The sequence below is a fragment of the Nyctereutes procyonoides genome, unplaced genomic scaffold (assembly GCF_905146905.1).
Source record: "Nyctereutes procyonoides isolate TBG_1078 unplaced genomic scaffold, NYPRO_anot_genome, whole genome shotgun sequence".
NCBI classification, from domain to species: Eukaryota; Metazoa; Chordata; class Mammalia; order Carnivora; family Canidae; genus Nyctereutes; species Nyctereutes procyonoides.
The window spans coordinates 63,900,211-63,915,514 of record NW_026575051.1 but is presented as its reverse complement, the minus strand read 5'-3'; the positions used below and the strand labels follow the sequence as shown (position 1 = coordinate 63,915,514).

Below are 15,304 nucleotides of genomic sequence, written 5' to 3'. Positions count from 1 at the left end.
GGACGGCCCCAGCCCCCCCAGCACCTGCGGACGGCCCCAGCCCCCCCGCCCCCCCCGCCCCCACTTACAGGGTCACCTTCGTGGTCACCGTGGACCTGCCGGCGCCGAGATGGTTCCTGGGCTTCCCTCCGTCGGCGTCGGGGGCAGCGGCCGCCCGGCCCGGCTCTCGGCCTCGGCTGCCCTCGCCCCGGCCGTCGGGGAGGCCCGGGGCCAGGCCCCTCTTGTGCTCGGGCCTGATCTCCGGCAGCAGCGAGGCGCTCTTGACCGGGAGCTCGCGGGGCACGACCCGGGCCGCCCCGTCCGCGCGGTCCTCGGGGGGCTCCCCGGCGGGCGCGGCCTCGGGGCCTCGGCTCCGGCCCCTCCTCTTGGCCGGGGACGCGGCGGGCGGCGGCGGGGGGGACGGGGGGGGCGCCGGGCCGCGCTCCGCCTCCCCGCCGGGCTGCCCCCTGCCCCCGGGGCCGGCCTTGGCCTCCGCGCCCGCCGCCGCCGCCGCCGCCGCCGCAGCGCCCGGGTCGGGGGCCGCCGGGGAGTCCCCGCTCCCCGCCGCGTCGGGCGCCCGCTCGCAGCCGCTCCCCGGGCCGTCCCCGCCCGCGCTGTCGGGCGGCGCCGCGTCGGGCCCCGGGGACTCGGCGGACCTCTGCGGCCTCCGCCGCCTGCCGGCCCGGCGGCCGCACGACCTCCTCTCCATGTCGTCGGGGTCGCCGCAGTCCTCCGGCCCGGGGGCCGCGCCCTCGCCCGCGCCCGCGCCCTCGCCCTCGCCCGCGCCCGCGCCCTCGCCCTCGCCCGCGCCCGGGGAGACGACCAGGGTCAGCACCGCGGGCCGCGCGCGCTCTCCGGGGCCGCGCAGGGGCCCCGCTCCGCCGCCCGCCGCCGCCTCCGCACCCCCGGGGGGCGCCCCCGCCGCAGCCCCGGCGCCCGGGACGGCCTCCTGCTCGCCGCCAGCGCCGCGGGGGGCGCCCTCCCCGGGACCGCCCGCCCGCGCCTCCGCGCGCCCCTGCCCGGAGGGACTCTCGAGCGGGGAGGGCAGCTGCTTGGCGGCCCCCGGGAGGGGGAGGGGCCCTCCCCCCGCCTCCCGAGGCTCTAATTGGGGTGAATCCCGCCCCGCGCCCCGCGGCCCCGCCACCCCGCGTCCGCTGGCGCACGGGGCCCGCCCGGCGTCGGGGGGCGCTGCGCGCACGCAGGTGTCCGAGGGCCCCCCGGGCTCCCGCGCCGGCGGCTTCTCCTGCGGGGGCCCCTCCTCGCCCGGGGCCCTTCGCTTCGGTTGGCTGCCCTGAGGTTTGCTCTTGTCACTCTCTCTTTCCGGGAGTTTGGAAGAGGTGCCATCCTTGGGGGACGCGGGTTTGGCGTGGGAGCTGGTGGGGCTCTCCGCCCCGCTTCTGCCGGACCTCCTCCTGCCTGCCGCGAACAGGTGGCCGAGCTTCCCCAACACCGGCTTGCGTCTGTTTTCCTCGGGTGGTTGCGCCCTGGACTGGAAAACAAAAGGGGCGGGGGGGGGGGAGAGAAACGATGAGAATCTGCGTCCCCCCCCCCTTTTAGGAGTAAGTACGAGGCAGAAGGACAAGCCAAAATGGTAGCGACCAGCCCACCTGGAAAATTAGAGACCTGTGGTTTTTGCTACATGCACCCCAACAAAGTAAACTCGGATTGTCACATTTTTCCTAAGCCCCGTCTATGCTTGGCGGATAACATTTCCTGCAACTATGATCCTTGTGTTTTATTTATTATTTTAAAGATTTTTATTTGAGAGAGAGGCAGAGACACGGGCCGAGGGAGAAGCAGGCTCCACGCAGGGAGCCCGACGTGGGACTCGATCCCTGGTCCCCAGGATCAGGCCTTGGGCTGAAGGCAGGTGCTAAACTGCTGAGCCACCCGGGCTGCCCGGGTCCTTGTGTTTTAAAGAGAAAATCGGAAGGTCCAAATACTCAGGCCTACAAACTCAACAGCTCCCAGGTCGCTCCAGCTTTTGCTTTTTGCCTCCTTCGTCAATAAAGATGCAACTTCAAAACAGCCACGCGTGACTACACGGCAGCAGTAAACACACGAGAGTATCTCAAAGATTTTATTTTAGAGAGAGAGAGAGAGAGAGAGAGAAGGCAGGGGGGTGAGGGAGGCGCTGGGGGCGGCAGAGACAGAGAGGGGCAAGCGGGCTCCCCGCTGAGCACGGAGCCCCCACACTGGGCCCATCTCCGGCCCCCAGATCCTGAGCCCAAGTCCGCCGCTCAGCCCGACTGAGCCACCCAGGTGCCCCCAAAGTATCTGAAAGGGGAGTTTAAAAAAAAAAGAAAAGAAAAGAAAAAGAAAGGGGAGTTTTGCTTTGTTTTGAAAAAAACGCCCTTTCTTTTTGTAGGAAGAAAGGAAAACGAGTAAAAAGCTCCGGCGGTCTTTTCTAGAACAAAAAGAAGCCACCTGGGTCCAACAGAACTGCAAATGAAAACTCTTAAGAAACCCAGGGCTCCAGCACCTGGGCGGGCCTGCGCTCCCCCAATGGGAGAAGCTCCGGGCATTCGGACGCCCGCTGCCCCCTCCCCGGCCCCCCGCGATCCGGCTGCCGGGGGGGGGGGGTGGCGAGGGGCTCACCCGAGAGGCCTCGCCCCCGTGCGGAGGTCCTAGGAGCGCACACCCGGGAGTACCTGGGGGAAGGGGGGCCATCCTCCCCTCCGGTCCGGGGACGCCCAGCGCCCCGGAGCGACCTCGGCGGGGGCGGGGGGGGGGCCCTCACAGCCCCGCAGGCCTCCAGGAGCCCCGGCAGCCCCCACCCCCGTGGGAAGGGTCCGGGAAGGGGGAAAACGTGCACCTGTTCCGTAGCCTGGAGCCCAACCGCCCGCACCTGGCGCGCCCGAAGCGCGGGGCGCTCGAACGTCCCCACGGAAGCAGACCTGCCAGTGGGCGCCTTTCCTAAAGGAGGGCGAGCCTTCGGGGCAGGTTTTTTGGGTTTTTTTTTTTTTTTTTTTTTTTTTACAATATTAGCTGTTTAGAGAGATTCCCGAGTCACGCCTAGGAGCAGCTGCGTTTGCTTTGCGGGGCTGCCTCGGGCAGGAGGGGCCTGGAAGTGCACGGGGCCACCAAGCCTTGGTTGAGGCAGCTCCGGCACGGTGACTCCCCGTAACTCCGCGACAGCCTAGCCAGGTGGGGTCACCCCGGGCAGGAAGGAGGAGAGGGAGCCAGGACAGCGGAGGGACCAAGGGGTGAGATGGGGGGTGGGCAACAGCCGCAAGATCACACCCAAGTCCTCAGCCTCCACCGCGGGGACCCTTTGAGGACGTGGGGTGGGGGGCACCCCTGAGATAGAATCAGCCCAGAGGAAGAGACTGTCCGCAGGCCCTACACCCCCGGAATCGGCTCCTGAGAAGTGCTCATGAATCACATTTACTGAGCAGCCCTGAGTGACCCTTTGGGTTTGAGGAGCACCTGGCGGGAGCTTGGGAACTAGCTCGGTGTTGCAGCCACTGGGAGCTTTTGTGACCGAACTGGTACGCTTCTAAAGTCTAACCAGATTTTGATTAATAATTCAATCCTACAACAGTTATATAAAGAATATAAGAAGAATTCCTTGTGCAACTTAAGAAAAATAAACATTCCAACTGCCCAAGGAATACGCTTGGATTCTTAACTCTAAGTCAAAGGTATTACAGGATTTTTAAACATAATTCATGCTTACTCAGCCCTTCTTAAGGTGCTAGACCCTTGCAAAGAGATTTACAGAGAATCCCATCTGAGCTTCCCAACAGCCCTTGAGGGAGGTGCTCTTTTTACTGCCCATTTGCCAAGGTTTCTTAGCTCTGGCCAAGGTTCCACAGCCAGTAGTTTTTCTAACTCGGGAGACAAACTCAGCACTGTGTCTCCACTGCCTGGACAGGCTTTCACACATATTCTAAAGAAGTGCCGGGAAAAAAGGGTTTGAGTCTGTTGGCTCAGTTTTAGCCCATGTCAAAGGAAAACCGCTAAGTGCATCGCTCTGTCCTGCCCCTCATGTTGCAGCCCGTTGTTCCCATGGGGTTGAAGGGTGCCTGGTCAGCGCTCCTCTCTGCTCAGTGCTGGCATTTTTTTTTTTTTTCATTTTTGGCTGTAGCTGCTTTTCACAAAACCGATTGCTCTTGGTAGCTGGGCCTCATCAACCACTTGACTCCTCCTCCCCTGAGAAGGGCAGCAGCTTATCACCTGTCAGGCTACTGTTCTGTGTACTCAGCTTCCTAGACTTGTAGGGTTTTGCTTGTTTACACATGAACGTTCACAGCAGTTTCATTCACAACTGTCAAAAACTGCAAACAACTCAGATGTCCATCAAGGATGAATGGTGAAACAAACTGTGGTACAGTCATACAACAGAGTACTACTCCACAATAAAAAGGACTGAACTTCTGATGCGTGTAATGACGCAGAGAAATCTTAAAAAACTGTTGTGCTAAGTGAAAGAAGCCAGACTCAAAAGGTTCCGGACTGCATGGTTCTATTTATATGTTATTCTAGACAATACCAATCTAATATATAATCACAGAAAGTAGGTCAGTGGTTGCCTGAGGGTAGGGAGAGGGTGGGGAGGGGTGCGGTGTGACCGGAAAGAGGTGCCAAGGTACTTAGGGGGGTGTAATGGCCACGTTCTATATCTTAATTGTGGTGATAGTCACACACATGTACCTATCTTTCAAAAATCATCAAACTGTATACTTGAAATAGGTCCAATTTGTTACCTATAAATTATATCTTAATAAAGTTGGTTTAAAAAGAAAACAACCAGGATCCCTGAGTGGCGCAGCGGTTTGGCGCCTGCCTTTGGCCCAGGGCGCGATCCTGGAGACCCGGGATCGAATCCCACGTCGGGTTCCCGGTGCATGGAGCCTGCTTCTCCCTCTGCCTATGTCTCTGCCTCTCTCTCTCTCTCTGTGTGTGTGTGACTGTCATAAATAAAAAAAAAAGAGAGAGAAAGAAAACAACCCCTGAGAAACAATCCATCTGGCTCAGATGCACATTTCATAGTTCTTAGACAATGGGAGCCCCGAGTACATTTTAAGAGCTAGGTCCTCATTTACAAAAAATGCAGCCTCCCCCAGGAGCCAGGTCCCTAGCATCGCCAGCATCTCCAGCGTATCTCTAGGCAAGGCGCTCCGTTCATCTGAACTACAGTTCCCAGTCCTATCTTTGAGAAACACTCCTTCTTAAAATAGGACGCGCATTTCTTTTCAGCCAGGGATTTTTCTTTCCAATGTTTAGGGAGGAAGAATGAGCGTGGCAGGTGGAAAATGAAAAACTAGATGGCCAGTGAGTTGTCCAGAGAGTAGGGACCTTCTTACTTAGGAGCCTCCGCAAGGGGAGTGCTAATGGTAGGAGGGGACCCAGCACCTACCCACTGTCCATTGGGAAGGGGAGTGTTTTGCAAAGAGGCCAGAGGGCCAATCAGTCTTTTTCCTGCTCTCCCAGGCCTCTCCCTGGGCTCTCCCAGTCAGAAGGTGGGGAGTTCTTGGGCTGGGTGTTCACAGATCTCAGGGAGCACTGCAATCCCAACGCCGCCTCCTTCCCACTTAGCCCTTTCCCATGTACTCTGTGCCCGCCTTATTTAAGGCAGCCTGCACACCTCACTGCGCAGAACCTGCACTCGGAATCCTCCTGTCACCCCCGCCTGATTGGGAGGGGTGCAGTCCACAACAGGACTACCTCAGAGATGGTCCGTGGCTTGTATGCTAGGGCTTGTTCTAGAGAGCTCTTGTTGGCTAATGTCAAATGGAGCTCGTGAGGGGCGTGCGCAGACGTCGAGGACAAGCCCATCCAAGCTCCAGGGGGGAGTAGAGGCCCAGGCACAGTGGCTGCGGAGCCCTGTTGTGATTCCCAACCTCGGTGCAGCAACACCTGCTCTCAGCAGCTGCCACTTAGTACAAGTCGCCTTGTACTGTTACATGCAATTTCAGAGATCTCTGCGATCTTCTCAACTAGTGGGGAGTGAAAGGCCAGGAAATACAGGATAAATTGTTAATTTACAATTTACAAACTGTTAGCATAGGAAAATGTCTGTACATCTCGGGCCCCAGACTTCCCCACCCCCACCCCCGAAACTGCCTAATTGCCTACTGAAGTCATTGCTTTAAATTTAGAAGCACTTTACCCGAAGTCAGGTTTGGAGGTTGAAGAAAAATATGTTGAGCATATTACATGAAAATGTAATTAACATACTGTTTCAAAATAAGTCTTTCACGTGTTTCCCACCTTTTTGTTGCCCAGTGGAATATAAGTCCCTTAGGAGCAGGAAAACCCGCCTCTCTTGCTTTCCCAACACTTAGCACGGGGACTTACAAGGAGAGGTGGACAAGAAGCATTTGCTGCTACTGGAATTTGCAACATCCCTTCTCCCTTCCAATGCTCTTGGAGATAAGTAGAAACAGGATTAGGTCTAAACAAAACCAAAACAGACTAGAAATCTTTTTTTTTTTTTTTTGCACAGGACTTAGTGTGGCCAAGAACTTGCAGCTCTGTACTGCCCAAGTGAGGACTCTGCAGGGCAATGTAGCTGCTGGTAGACAAACTTGCATTTCTTCAGGGTGACTGCTGGCTACCCGCCCAAATTGACTCGAGAAAGCAGGTCAAGATCTTTTAACATGTACTCACCTGTGCCTCCTACTAAAGCATGGTCGTTGATGTACACAAGTGACTCTTTTTTGGAACACCTGTGATTCCCTAAGCACTCACTTTGATTTCTGGGGGGAAAAATGCCTTAAAGTAGCTCCTTCAGCTTAGCCACGATGAGGAAGGAGTCTCATGGACATTATTGTAAATGATAGGATGGCAGGTTACTTTGATAATACCTCCGGCTCTCAACACAGGTGCATATGTGTTTGCATTGGGGGGAACTTTGTTTTCTGCATAGGTTTTTTAAAAATATCATTTTAGTTGTGTGGCTTAAAAAAATATAGAGATTTAAGCTACTTCAACTTTCAAAAACCCTTCAACTGTTTTTTTTTTTTTTTTTTTTAAGGAGGTTCCACACCCAACCTGAGGCTTGAACTCATGACCCAGAGATCAGGAGTCCCACACTCCACCCACGGAGCCAGCCAGGTGCCCCACCCATCAATTTTAAAAAGTAAGGGCAAGGGCTAGAAAATTCTGTTCGATAAGAGAGAAATGCTTTTGAAACATGTGACAGCTAAAGAATAAAGATGGAGAATGGGGATGGGGAGTGGAGAAAAAAAAAGAGAGAAACAGGGACAGTCTGATGTAGCATCAGGATGCAAGAGAGAAACACACAAAAAGCAAGAACGACTTTCATGAGGAGATATTACTCTTTTCTTACAACTTCCAGGAGGTTTATGCTAAAGACTTTTTTTTAAAGATTTTATTTATTTATTATTATTATTTTTTAAAGATTTAATTTATTCATGAGAGACACAGAGAGAGAGAGGCAGAGACACAGGCAGAGGGAGAAGCAGGCTCCACGCAGGAAGCCCAATGTGGGACTCGATCCTGGGTCTCCAGGATCCCACCCTGGGTTGAAGGTGGTGCTAAACCGCTGAGCCACTGGGGCTGCCCAATGCTAAAGACTTTTAGAGTGAAAAGTAAAATTGCATTTTGCCACTGTATATGTATGCAGCAAATTATCATCCCAGCCCCAGGACCCGAGAAGGTACATCTAAGGGAGGATCCAGAGATGGATCCCTGATACTACAGACCGCGGTTGGAAGAGGCATTTCAAATTACCTACTCTCCTCTCTAGCCCTCATTTTGTGTTCTTCTTTCCCGTATTGCTTGCACTAATAAATATGGCCCACCCCAGACACACACACACACACACACACACACACACACACACACACACAGAAATACATAAAATGGGGCAGCCCGGGTGGCTCAGCAGTTTAGCGCCGCCTTCAGCCCAGGGCGTGATCCTGGAGTCCCGGGATCGAGTCCCGCATCGGGCTCCCTGCATGGAGCCTGCTTCTCCCTCTGCCTGTGTCTCTGCCTCTCTCTCTCCCTGTGTCTCTCATGAATAAATAAATAAAATCTTAAAAAAAAAGAAATACACAAAATGTAAAAGAAGAAATGTTCACATAAATACACTTTGACCTATTGAGCACTCAAGCTTTTCATTTTAACCTTTTTAAATAAATTTTTTCTTTAAATGTTATACAGTTCCCTCTCGCAGAGCGTGCTAAATATAAGGTACTACCTCTTAATGATTCTGGACACAGAACTATGGACCTCGGTTATTCCATTTGTGCTGAGATAATGCTTTCTTCCCGGGCTGTTACAATGAGTGAAGACCAAGGCTTCGCACTAAACAACCCACAGACTATAATATGGTTAGTAACAAGCAGGCCTTTGGCCGAAAGACTTGTGAAATCAACCATTTTTGATCGACAGTATGACTTCATACGGTGCAATGAATAATACTTTACATAAGTGGGGGCACCAGGTGGCTCAGTGGTTGAGCATCTGCCTTGGGGTCAGGTCGAGATCGAGTCCCTCCTCAGGGTCCCTGCATGGAGCCTGCTTCTCCCTCTACCTGTGTCTCTGCCTCTCTCATGAATAAATAAATAAAATATTTAAAAAATATATTTTACATTAGGCTTTCAGAGCCTCTCTTGGCTGTCATGCTCCCCTGTCTCTCGGGAGGGACACTTACTTGCCCTGTGCTGTTTCCAGGATGTCAGCACTCCCAGTGCCCACCCCACCCTGTCTCTATGGCCCATTCTTGTTCTCCATGTTGTTCTTGATCTCTTCTCCTTCCATTCAACTTCAGGTGATATGTACTTCTCTACTTTCCACCACAGTATGTTGGTTTTCTCTCTCTTTTTTTAAAAGATCAATTTGTTTATTTTAAAGAGAGAGAGAGAGAGAATACCCACAGGAGGGTAGGAGGGAGAAGGAGAGAAAGAGTCTCAAGCAGAATCCCTGCTGAGCACAGAGCCCAAATTAGGGCTTGATCTCGGAGACCCTGAGATCATGACTTGAGCCAAAGTCATGAGTTGAATACTCAACCCACTGAGCCACCCAGGTGTCTCTGTTTGTTTTCCTTTCTAGCTTCAAGCTACACAATGATCACATCCCATTGTATAAAATCATAGGTATACTACTGGGTCAAGGAAGTGACAGCTTGTTTTTTTGTTTTTTTTTTTTTGACTTTCAACAGTGTCCTGAAATAGAGGCATTATTGAATATGAAAACCATCATTAATAAAATAATTAAATGTTCATTATTCCAAAAGTATGTTTTGCTCTTCCAGAGGGTTTGATGAAGAAGCAAAGAATTTCTTTTGAAAAGTAGACTCCTGGTTCCAGGTAAAAATTGACTTCAGGGGGCGCCTGCGTGGCTCAGCTGGTTAAGCATCTGCCTTCGACTCAGGCCAGGATTCCAGGGTCCTGGGATTGAGCCCCATTGTCAGGCTCTCTGCTCAGCAGGGGAGTCTACTTCTCCCTCTCCTTCTGCCCCTCCCCACTGCTCATTTTCTTTCTCTCTAATAAATAAAATATTTAAAAACAAAGAAACAAAAAAGAAGTGATCTTAGGATATTCAGTGTTTGACAGAAGCAGAGTGAAACCTAATTGTTTAAAGCCACAGACACTTGATCAACCAGAAAGGAAGATAAAATCATAGAATGTTTAAATTGCGGATTGTTTAATTCATTCGTTCCACTAATCATTCTTGAGGGTCTGCTTTGTACCAGAATTTTCTCCTTACCTTAAAGAAGCAAATCATAACCCCAAGAGTCTAAGTAATTTTCCTAAGACACAAATCAGGCTTTCTAAAAGTTTAGGGGCACCTGAGGGGCTCAGTTGGTTGAGCATCTGCCTCTGGCCTAGGTCATGATCTCAGGGTCCCCACATGGGGCTCCCTGCTCAGCCTGCTTCTCCCGCTCTCTCTGCTGCTCCCCCTGCTTGTGCTCTCTCTCTCTCTCTCTGTGTCAAATAAATAAATAAAATATTTTAAAAATAAAAATTAAAAAATTAGTTTAGTAATTTTTCCCATTTGAGGTTATTATCATAGAAAAATAAGACTTTATTTACTAGAATATGATTTGTACACCACTTGAGGAATGTCTGACTGCATATGGTACGTTAAACCTGTATCGCTTTGCAGTACAAAAATGGACATGATCGAGTCAGCAGCAGATAAGCTCTCACTTATCGTGGAGTGCTGCTGTCTTTAGAATCAGACAACTCTGTAAACAGTGGGTATTTCTGTTTGTCCACCCTTCCTCACCCTTGTCTGTGCCCCAAGCCCTTGACTATGCTGGAATATGGAATATGACCCCCTTACCCTTTGGCTTTGGTTTGGTTCAGCCAGTGGAAGACACTGATGGGACATAAAACAGACGGACTGGGGTGCGCTCAGGTGTTTTTACCCCCCACCCCCCTCGTTGTGCTCTGGGTTGGGTGTGGCCAGGTGTGACTGAGTGTGACCCTGTGGCCTCTGTCAGGGAGCCTTCCCTGCAGCCATACTTCTCTGCAGTTCCCAATGACTGAACTGCTTCCTCCTCTTGTGCAGTCAGGCCTAGGATGGGAAGGCTCTCAACTGGTGCCTGCAGGGGAGTGCTTGGCTCTCCTCTGCTTGGGGTAGAATCGGGTTCTGTGGGGCAGGACAAATTTTGAGAGGTTTCTTTAAGACAAAGAACCCCAAATTCTGGATTACAGATTACGGGAAAGGATTTTGGAAGAGGCCACGTGAGCAAAGGACTGGGAAGCTTAAGCTTCTTTCACTTCTCTCGGTTTCCTTAACACCTTTCCCACAGTTTGTAAATAGTCCCTCAGTATTTTCCTCAATTCCCCCCGGTGCTCTGTTCTCTGGGCCGGGATCCTCACTGACACTGTGTGCCCGATTACAGGACACAAATAACTCATGATGTTTCTCTGTGTGTAAATTGATCAGAGTTTGACCAACTTTTTCTTTTTCTCCCAAAGGTGAAGATAACTATCACACTGAATTGATTTGCTTTATAGTAGAGATAGTTAATCCTAATTTGGTTAATCCTATTTTTTCCCCCTATGCACATCGTGTAACTAGGAGGAGACTACGGAATTTGAGATTTATAGCACAGTATTTCTTACCACCTCCTGGACTCTATGTGTATCTCAATTAGCATAATCAAAACACCAACTAGTTAGTTCCTAATTGGAGTGGAGAAGCTTAGCCAGATGGGAAAATGGAAATATGTCCTTGTGAAGTAGTCAAATTAGTTCCTTTTTCATTGACCCAGAACTAAAAAAAACATGTTCTTTATGCACTTGAAAAAGAAGGACTTGCACAATAGCTCGTGTTAAAGGTCAAGAATAAGGACTTCTATACAGAGACTAGGTTGGTGGTTACCAGAGGGGAAGGGGTGGGGGGTGGGGGTGAGCTAACTGGGTGAAAGGCCACAACTGTAAGGTGCCTTGCAGTAACTAGAGTTACCCTGGCAGTCACTTTGCAGCATATGCACATAGGAAATTGTAATGCATACCTGAAACTTATACCTTAGGTACTAATTTTACCTCAATTAAAAAAAAAAAAAAAAACAACCATCTGGGGCCCGTGGGTGGCTCAGTCAGTTAAACGTCTGCCTTTGGATCAGGTCATGATGTCAGGGTCCTGGGATCGAGCCCCACATTGGGCTCCCTGCTCAAAGGGGAGCCTGCTTCTCCCTCTCCCTCTATTCCCCCCCCCCCGCCCTGCTCTTTCTCTCTCCAATAAATAAAATCTTAAAAAAAAAAAAGTCCTTTAAACACTAGAAAACTCTTATTGAGTCTCAGAATCCAAGTACTCAAATCCCAAGGAATAACCACCAGTTAGGTCACCCATATATAAATGATGTGATGAAGAAGACAGGGAACGAATTAGGAAGAAGAGTGGGAAGCAGCCCCGGAGAGGCCTGTGGCAGCATGCCTGGCTCCCCCCACCAGGCACAGCTAGTGGTCAAGTCCACTGTAAGGTGAGGGAGGAGGAAGAGAGAAGGAACTTGGAGCTGGCAGTTCCATCAAGAACCAAGCCTCTCCAACACAGCCCTATGGACCTACGCTGTCTCTGAGACTTCTAGTGACCTTGAGACTTAAGGTTAGTTTAACCACCTTGAAAAGTATGGCGGAAAATAATGGAGTTATTTCTAGAAAATAGTACAATGTTTATCTTTCAATTCATGTACATATATCCCCCCCCAAATTTCTCAGTTTTTCCATAATTTCTAGTGAGAATTACTGACTTGCTCGCAATACACTCCAAATTAAGAAGCACAGTGCATGCTTTCATGAAAAGAACTCGGGAATATTACTATATAGGGATCAAATCATTCAGCCTCTCAAAAAAGTCCTCATCTGTCATACAGGATTATTGAGAAATCCACATGAAATGATACACACGAACATGCTTTGAAAAGCCCAAAGTGACCGAAGACAGTGGTGGCCGGCATAATGGATAGTCTGATGTTTCATGGCCCAAGTTGAAATTGTAGAAACTGAGTAAATAATAAGATTACTTTATGACTCTCAGTTGGCGAGGTGGAGATGAGAACAGCCGCATCAACTGTAATTTCTAAACGCGTTAGCGTGTCTGCAGAACTTGGAGTATCGTTCATTGCTTCTGAGTGCTCGCCTTCAATGTGTCACGAGCAGAATAAAGCGAACAAACACGATGTCTACCCATTTCTCTTTAAAGCTTTTTTCCTCCAGGTCATAATGTATAGAAGATATGCCACTAGGTAGAGTGGACGCCGTTGGGTCATGCAATGTAAAATAGAACCTCACTTTCTATAAACTTATCCTCCTTTCTTTTTCTTCATGGCACTTATCATTACTTGAACTGTGCTTCATATTGATTTGTTGTTTTATTTTATTTATTTATTTGAGAGAGAGACAGACAGAAAGAGCACAAGTGGGAGGAAGGGCAGAGGCAGAGGGAAAGGCAGGGTCCCCGCTGGAGCCCTACATGGGGCACGATCCCAGGACCCCAGGATCATGACCAGAGCTGAAAGCAAACACTTAATTGACTGAGCCACCCAGGCACCTCTGTTTCATATTTATCTGTATGCTTTATTATGTCTTTCTTTATGGAACTTAAGTTGTATGAGCACAAGAATGTAGCTTTGCTCAACACTGTGCCCCTAACCCTTCCTCAATGCATGGTACCAGTAGGCACTCAAATATCTGTCAAATGAACACATCAACCATATTTTCGAGAGATCCCTTACTCACCCACCCATCAACAACTGAAAGCCAGACAGACAACAGTGCATCTTGGGATGCTAAGCCGTTTGGGGGCAATGACTTGTTTCTGAAGCCCTCAGTGAACCACCCTCAAACAATAGCAAAGGCCTGTGGCTAGCCTCAGCCCCATTCTCAAATGATTCCTCCCCAAATGCAGTTTCTGAAATGCTCATCCTCTGGACTTTTGGAGGATCAACTGAAATGTTTGTAAAACATCTAACACAGTCTCTGGAGAAGAGAGGGATGGAAAAGGAAATCTTAAAAAATAAAAAATAAATAAAAAGAAATACATATTCATATTTGAAAGTCAGGATATACAACCAAGTGCAATGAAGAAAATATAAAGGAGCCGTAATTTTTTCATCCCAGGATATCACTATTATTGTTTTTTTTTTCTTCCTGGCTTTTTTTTCCAGGGCATTATACTAATATCATTTGATATTAGCTTTTTGACATATTGTTCTCCACTGAATTCATGTTAATAAATATACTTCTAAAATAAACTTTTAATGGCTACATTGAATCCCATCATGTTAATGTACTACAATCCCCACAGTTGTTCATTTAGTGTTATTTTCAAAGCACTACAGTCTGCAGAAAGCATATCTGTTGCTTATCTCTCCACATATTCTTAATTATTTCTGTTAGGATATATTCCTAACTAGAAATCAAGGGAATGAAAAAGAAAAACCACAATGAGTTATCTTTACACACCATTCAGATTGGAAAATAATGATAGAGAATGATCATTTCCAAATATAAGAGAGGTTGTGGAGCAATAAGAACTCTTATATACTGGTGAGTGGAATGTAAATTGGTGTTACTGGGGCAGCCCGGGTGGCTCAGCGGTTTAGCGCTACCTTCAGTCCAGGGCCTGATCCTGGAGACCTGGGATCGAGTTCCACATGGGGCTCCCTGATGGAGCCTGCTTCTCCCTCTGCCTGTGTCTCTGCCCCTCTCTCTCTCTCTCTCTCTCTCTCTCTGTGTGTGTGTCTCTCATGACTAAATAAATAAAATATTTTTTTAAAAAAATTGGTGTTACTGCTTTGGAAAACACTGTGACATTATCTGATAGATTTGAAGATAGGTCTGCCCTGTGAACAAGCAATTCCTCTCTTCAGTACACTCCCTAGAGCAGCAGTTCTCAGAATTTTGACTTCAGAACCTCTTGACACTCCAAAATTTAAGGACCCCAAGAGCCTTTGTTTATATAAATATATAGGTTATCTCTAGCAACACTTATCAGGTCAGAAATTAAAGCTGAGTAATAAAGTCCAACAACACTCAGGACATTTTCCATCAGCCAGCAGAACAAGACATCCTTGCACATCATGTTGCCTCTGGATCTCCACCGTACACTCATGAGAGCAAGAGACTGAAAGGCAGACAATGTCTCAGCTTTGTTATGAAAATAGTTTTGACATTGTGGCCTCCCCCAGAAGATCTTGGAAACCCCCAAAGATCCCCAGACCTCACGTTGGGAACTACTGTTCTCCAGAAGTTCATGAACATTGTTCCAGAACAAGCATAATAATGTTCGTAGCGGCATTGCTTGTAATAGCCCCCAACGAGAAACAGTCCCAGGCCTCATCAATGGTAAAATGAATAAGTTAATTGTGGTTCATTCATTATAATAGAATACAGCAATGTAAATGAGTGAACATAATTGCACACAATGGATGAATTTTATAAATATAAGTTGATCACAAGAATCCAGACACAGATGAGAACACAGTACATAATTCCATTTATATGAAAGTCAAGAATGGGAAAACTGATTTGCATTGTCTTGGGATATATTCATAGGTGGTAAACCGCAGAAAAAGCAGAGATGTGATGATTGTAACAGTTAAATGAGTGGTTACTGCTTATGGTAGAGATTCTATATTTAAAATTTGGCTATTTTGGGACACCTGGGTGGCTCAGAGGTTGAGCGTCTGCCTTTGGCTCAGGTTGTGATCCCAGGGTCCCAGGATTGAGTCCCACATTGGGCTCCCTGCATGGAGCCTGCTTCTCCCTCTGCCTGTGTCTCTGCCTCTCTCTCTCTCTCTCTCTCTCTGTGTCTCATGAATAAATAAATAAAATCTTATAAATAAATAAAATAAAATTTTGATATTTTATTCATCATGGATTTTTTGTATTAACTTATT

At 49.1% G+C, this 15,304-nt stretch overlaps 1 protein-coding gene across 1 annotated transcript in view; it reads right to left on the bottom strand.

The window, feature by feature from the left end:
- CRYBG1 (crystallin beta-gamma domain containing 1) overlaps window positions 1-15,304 on the bottom strand; it is a 199,972-nt gene that overhangs the window by 46,896 nt on the left and 137,772 nt on the right. The window contains exon 3 of the mRNA XM_055329591.1: window positions 69-1,468. Coding sequence (XP_055185566.1) covers window positions 69-1,468 — 1,400 coding nt within the window. The remainder of the gene's footprint in view (window positions 1-68; window positions 1,469-15,304) is intronic.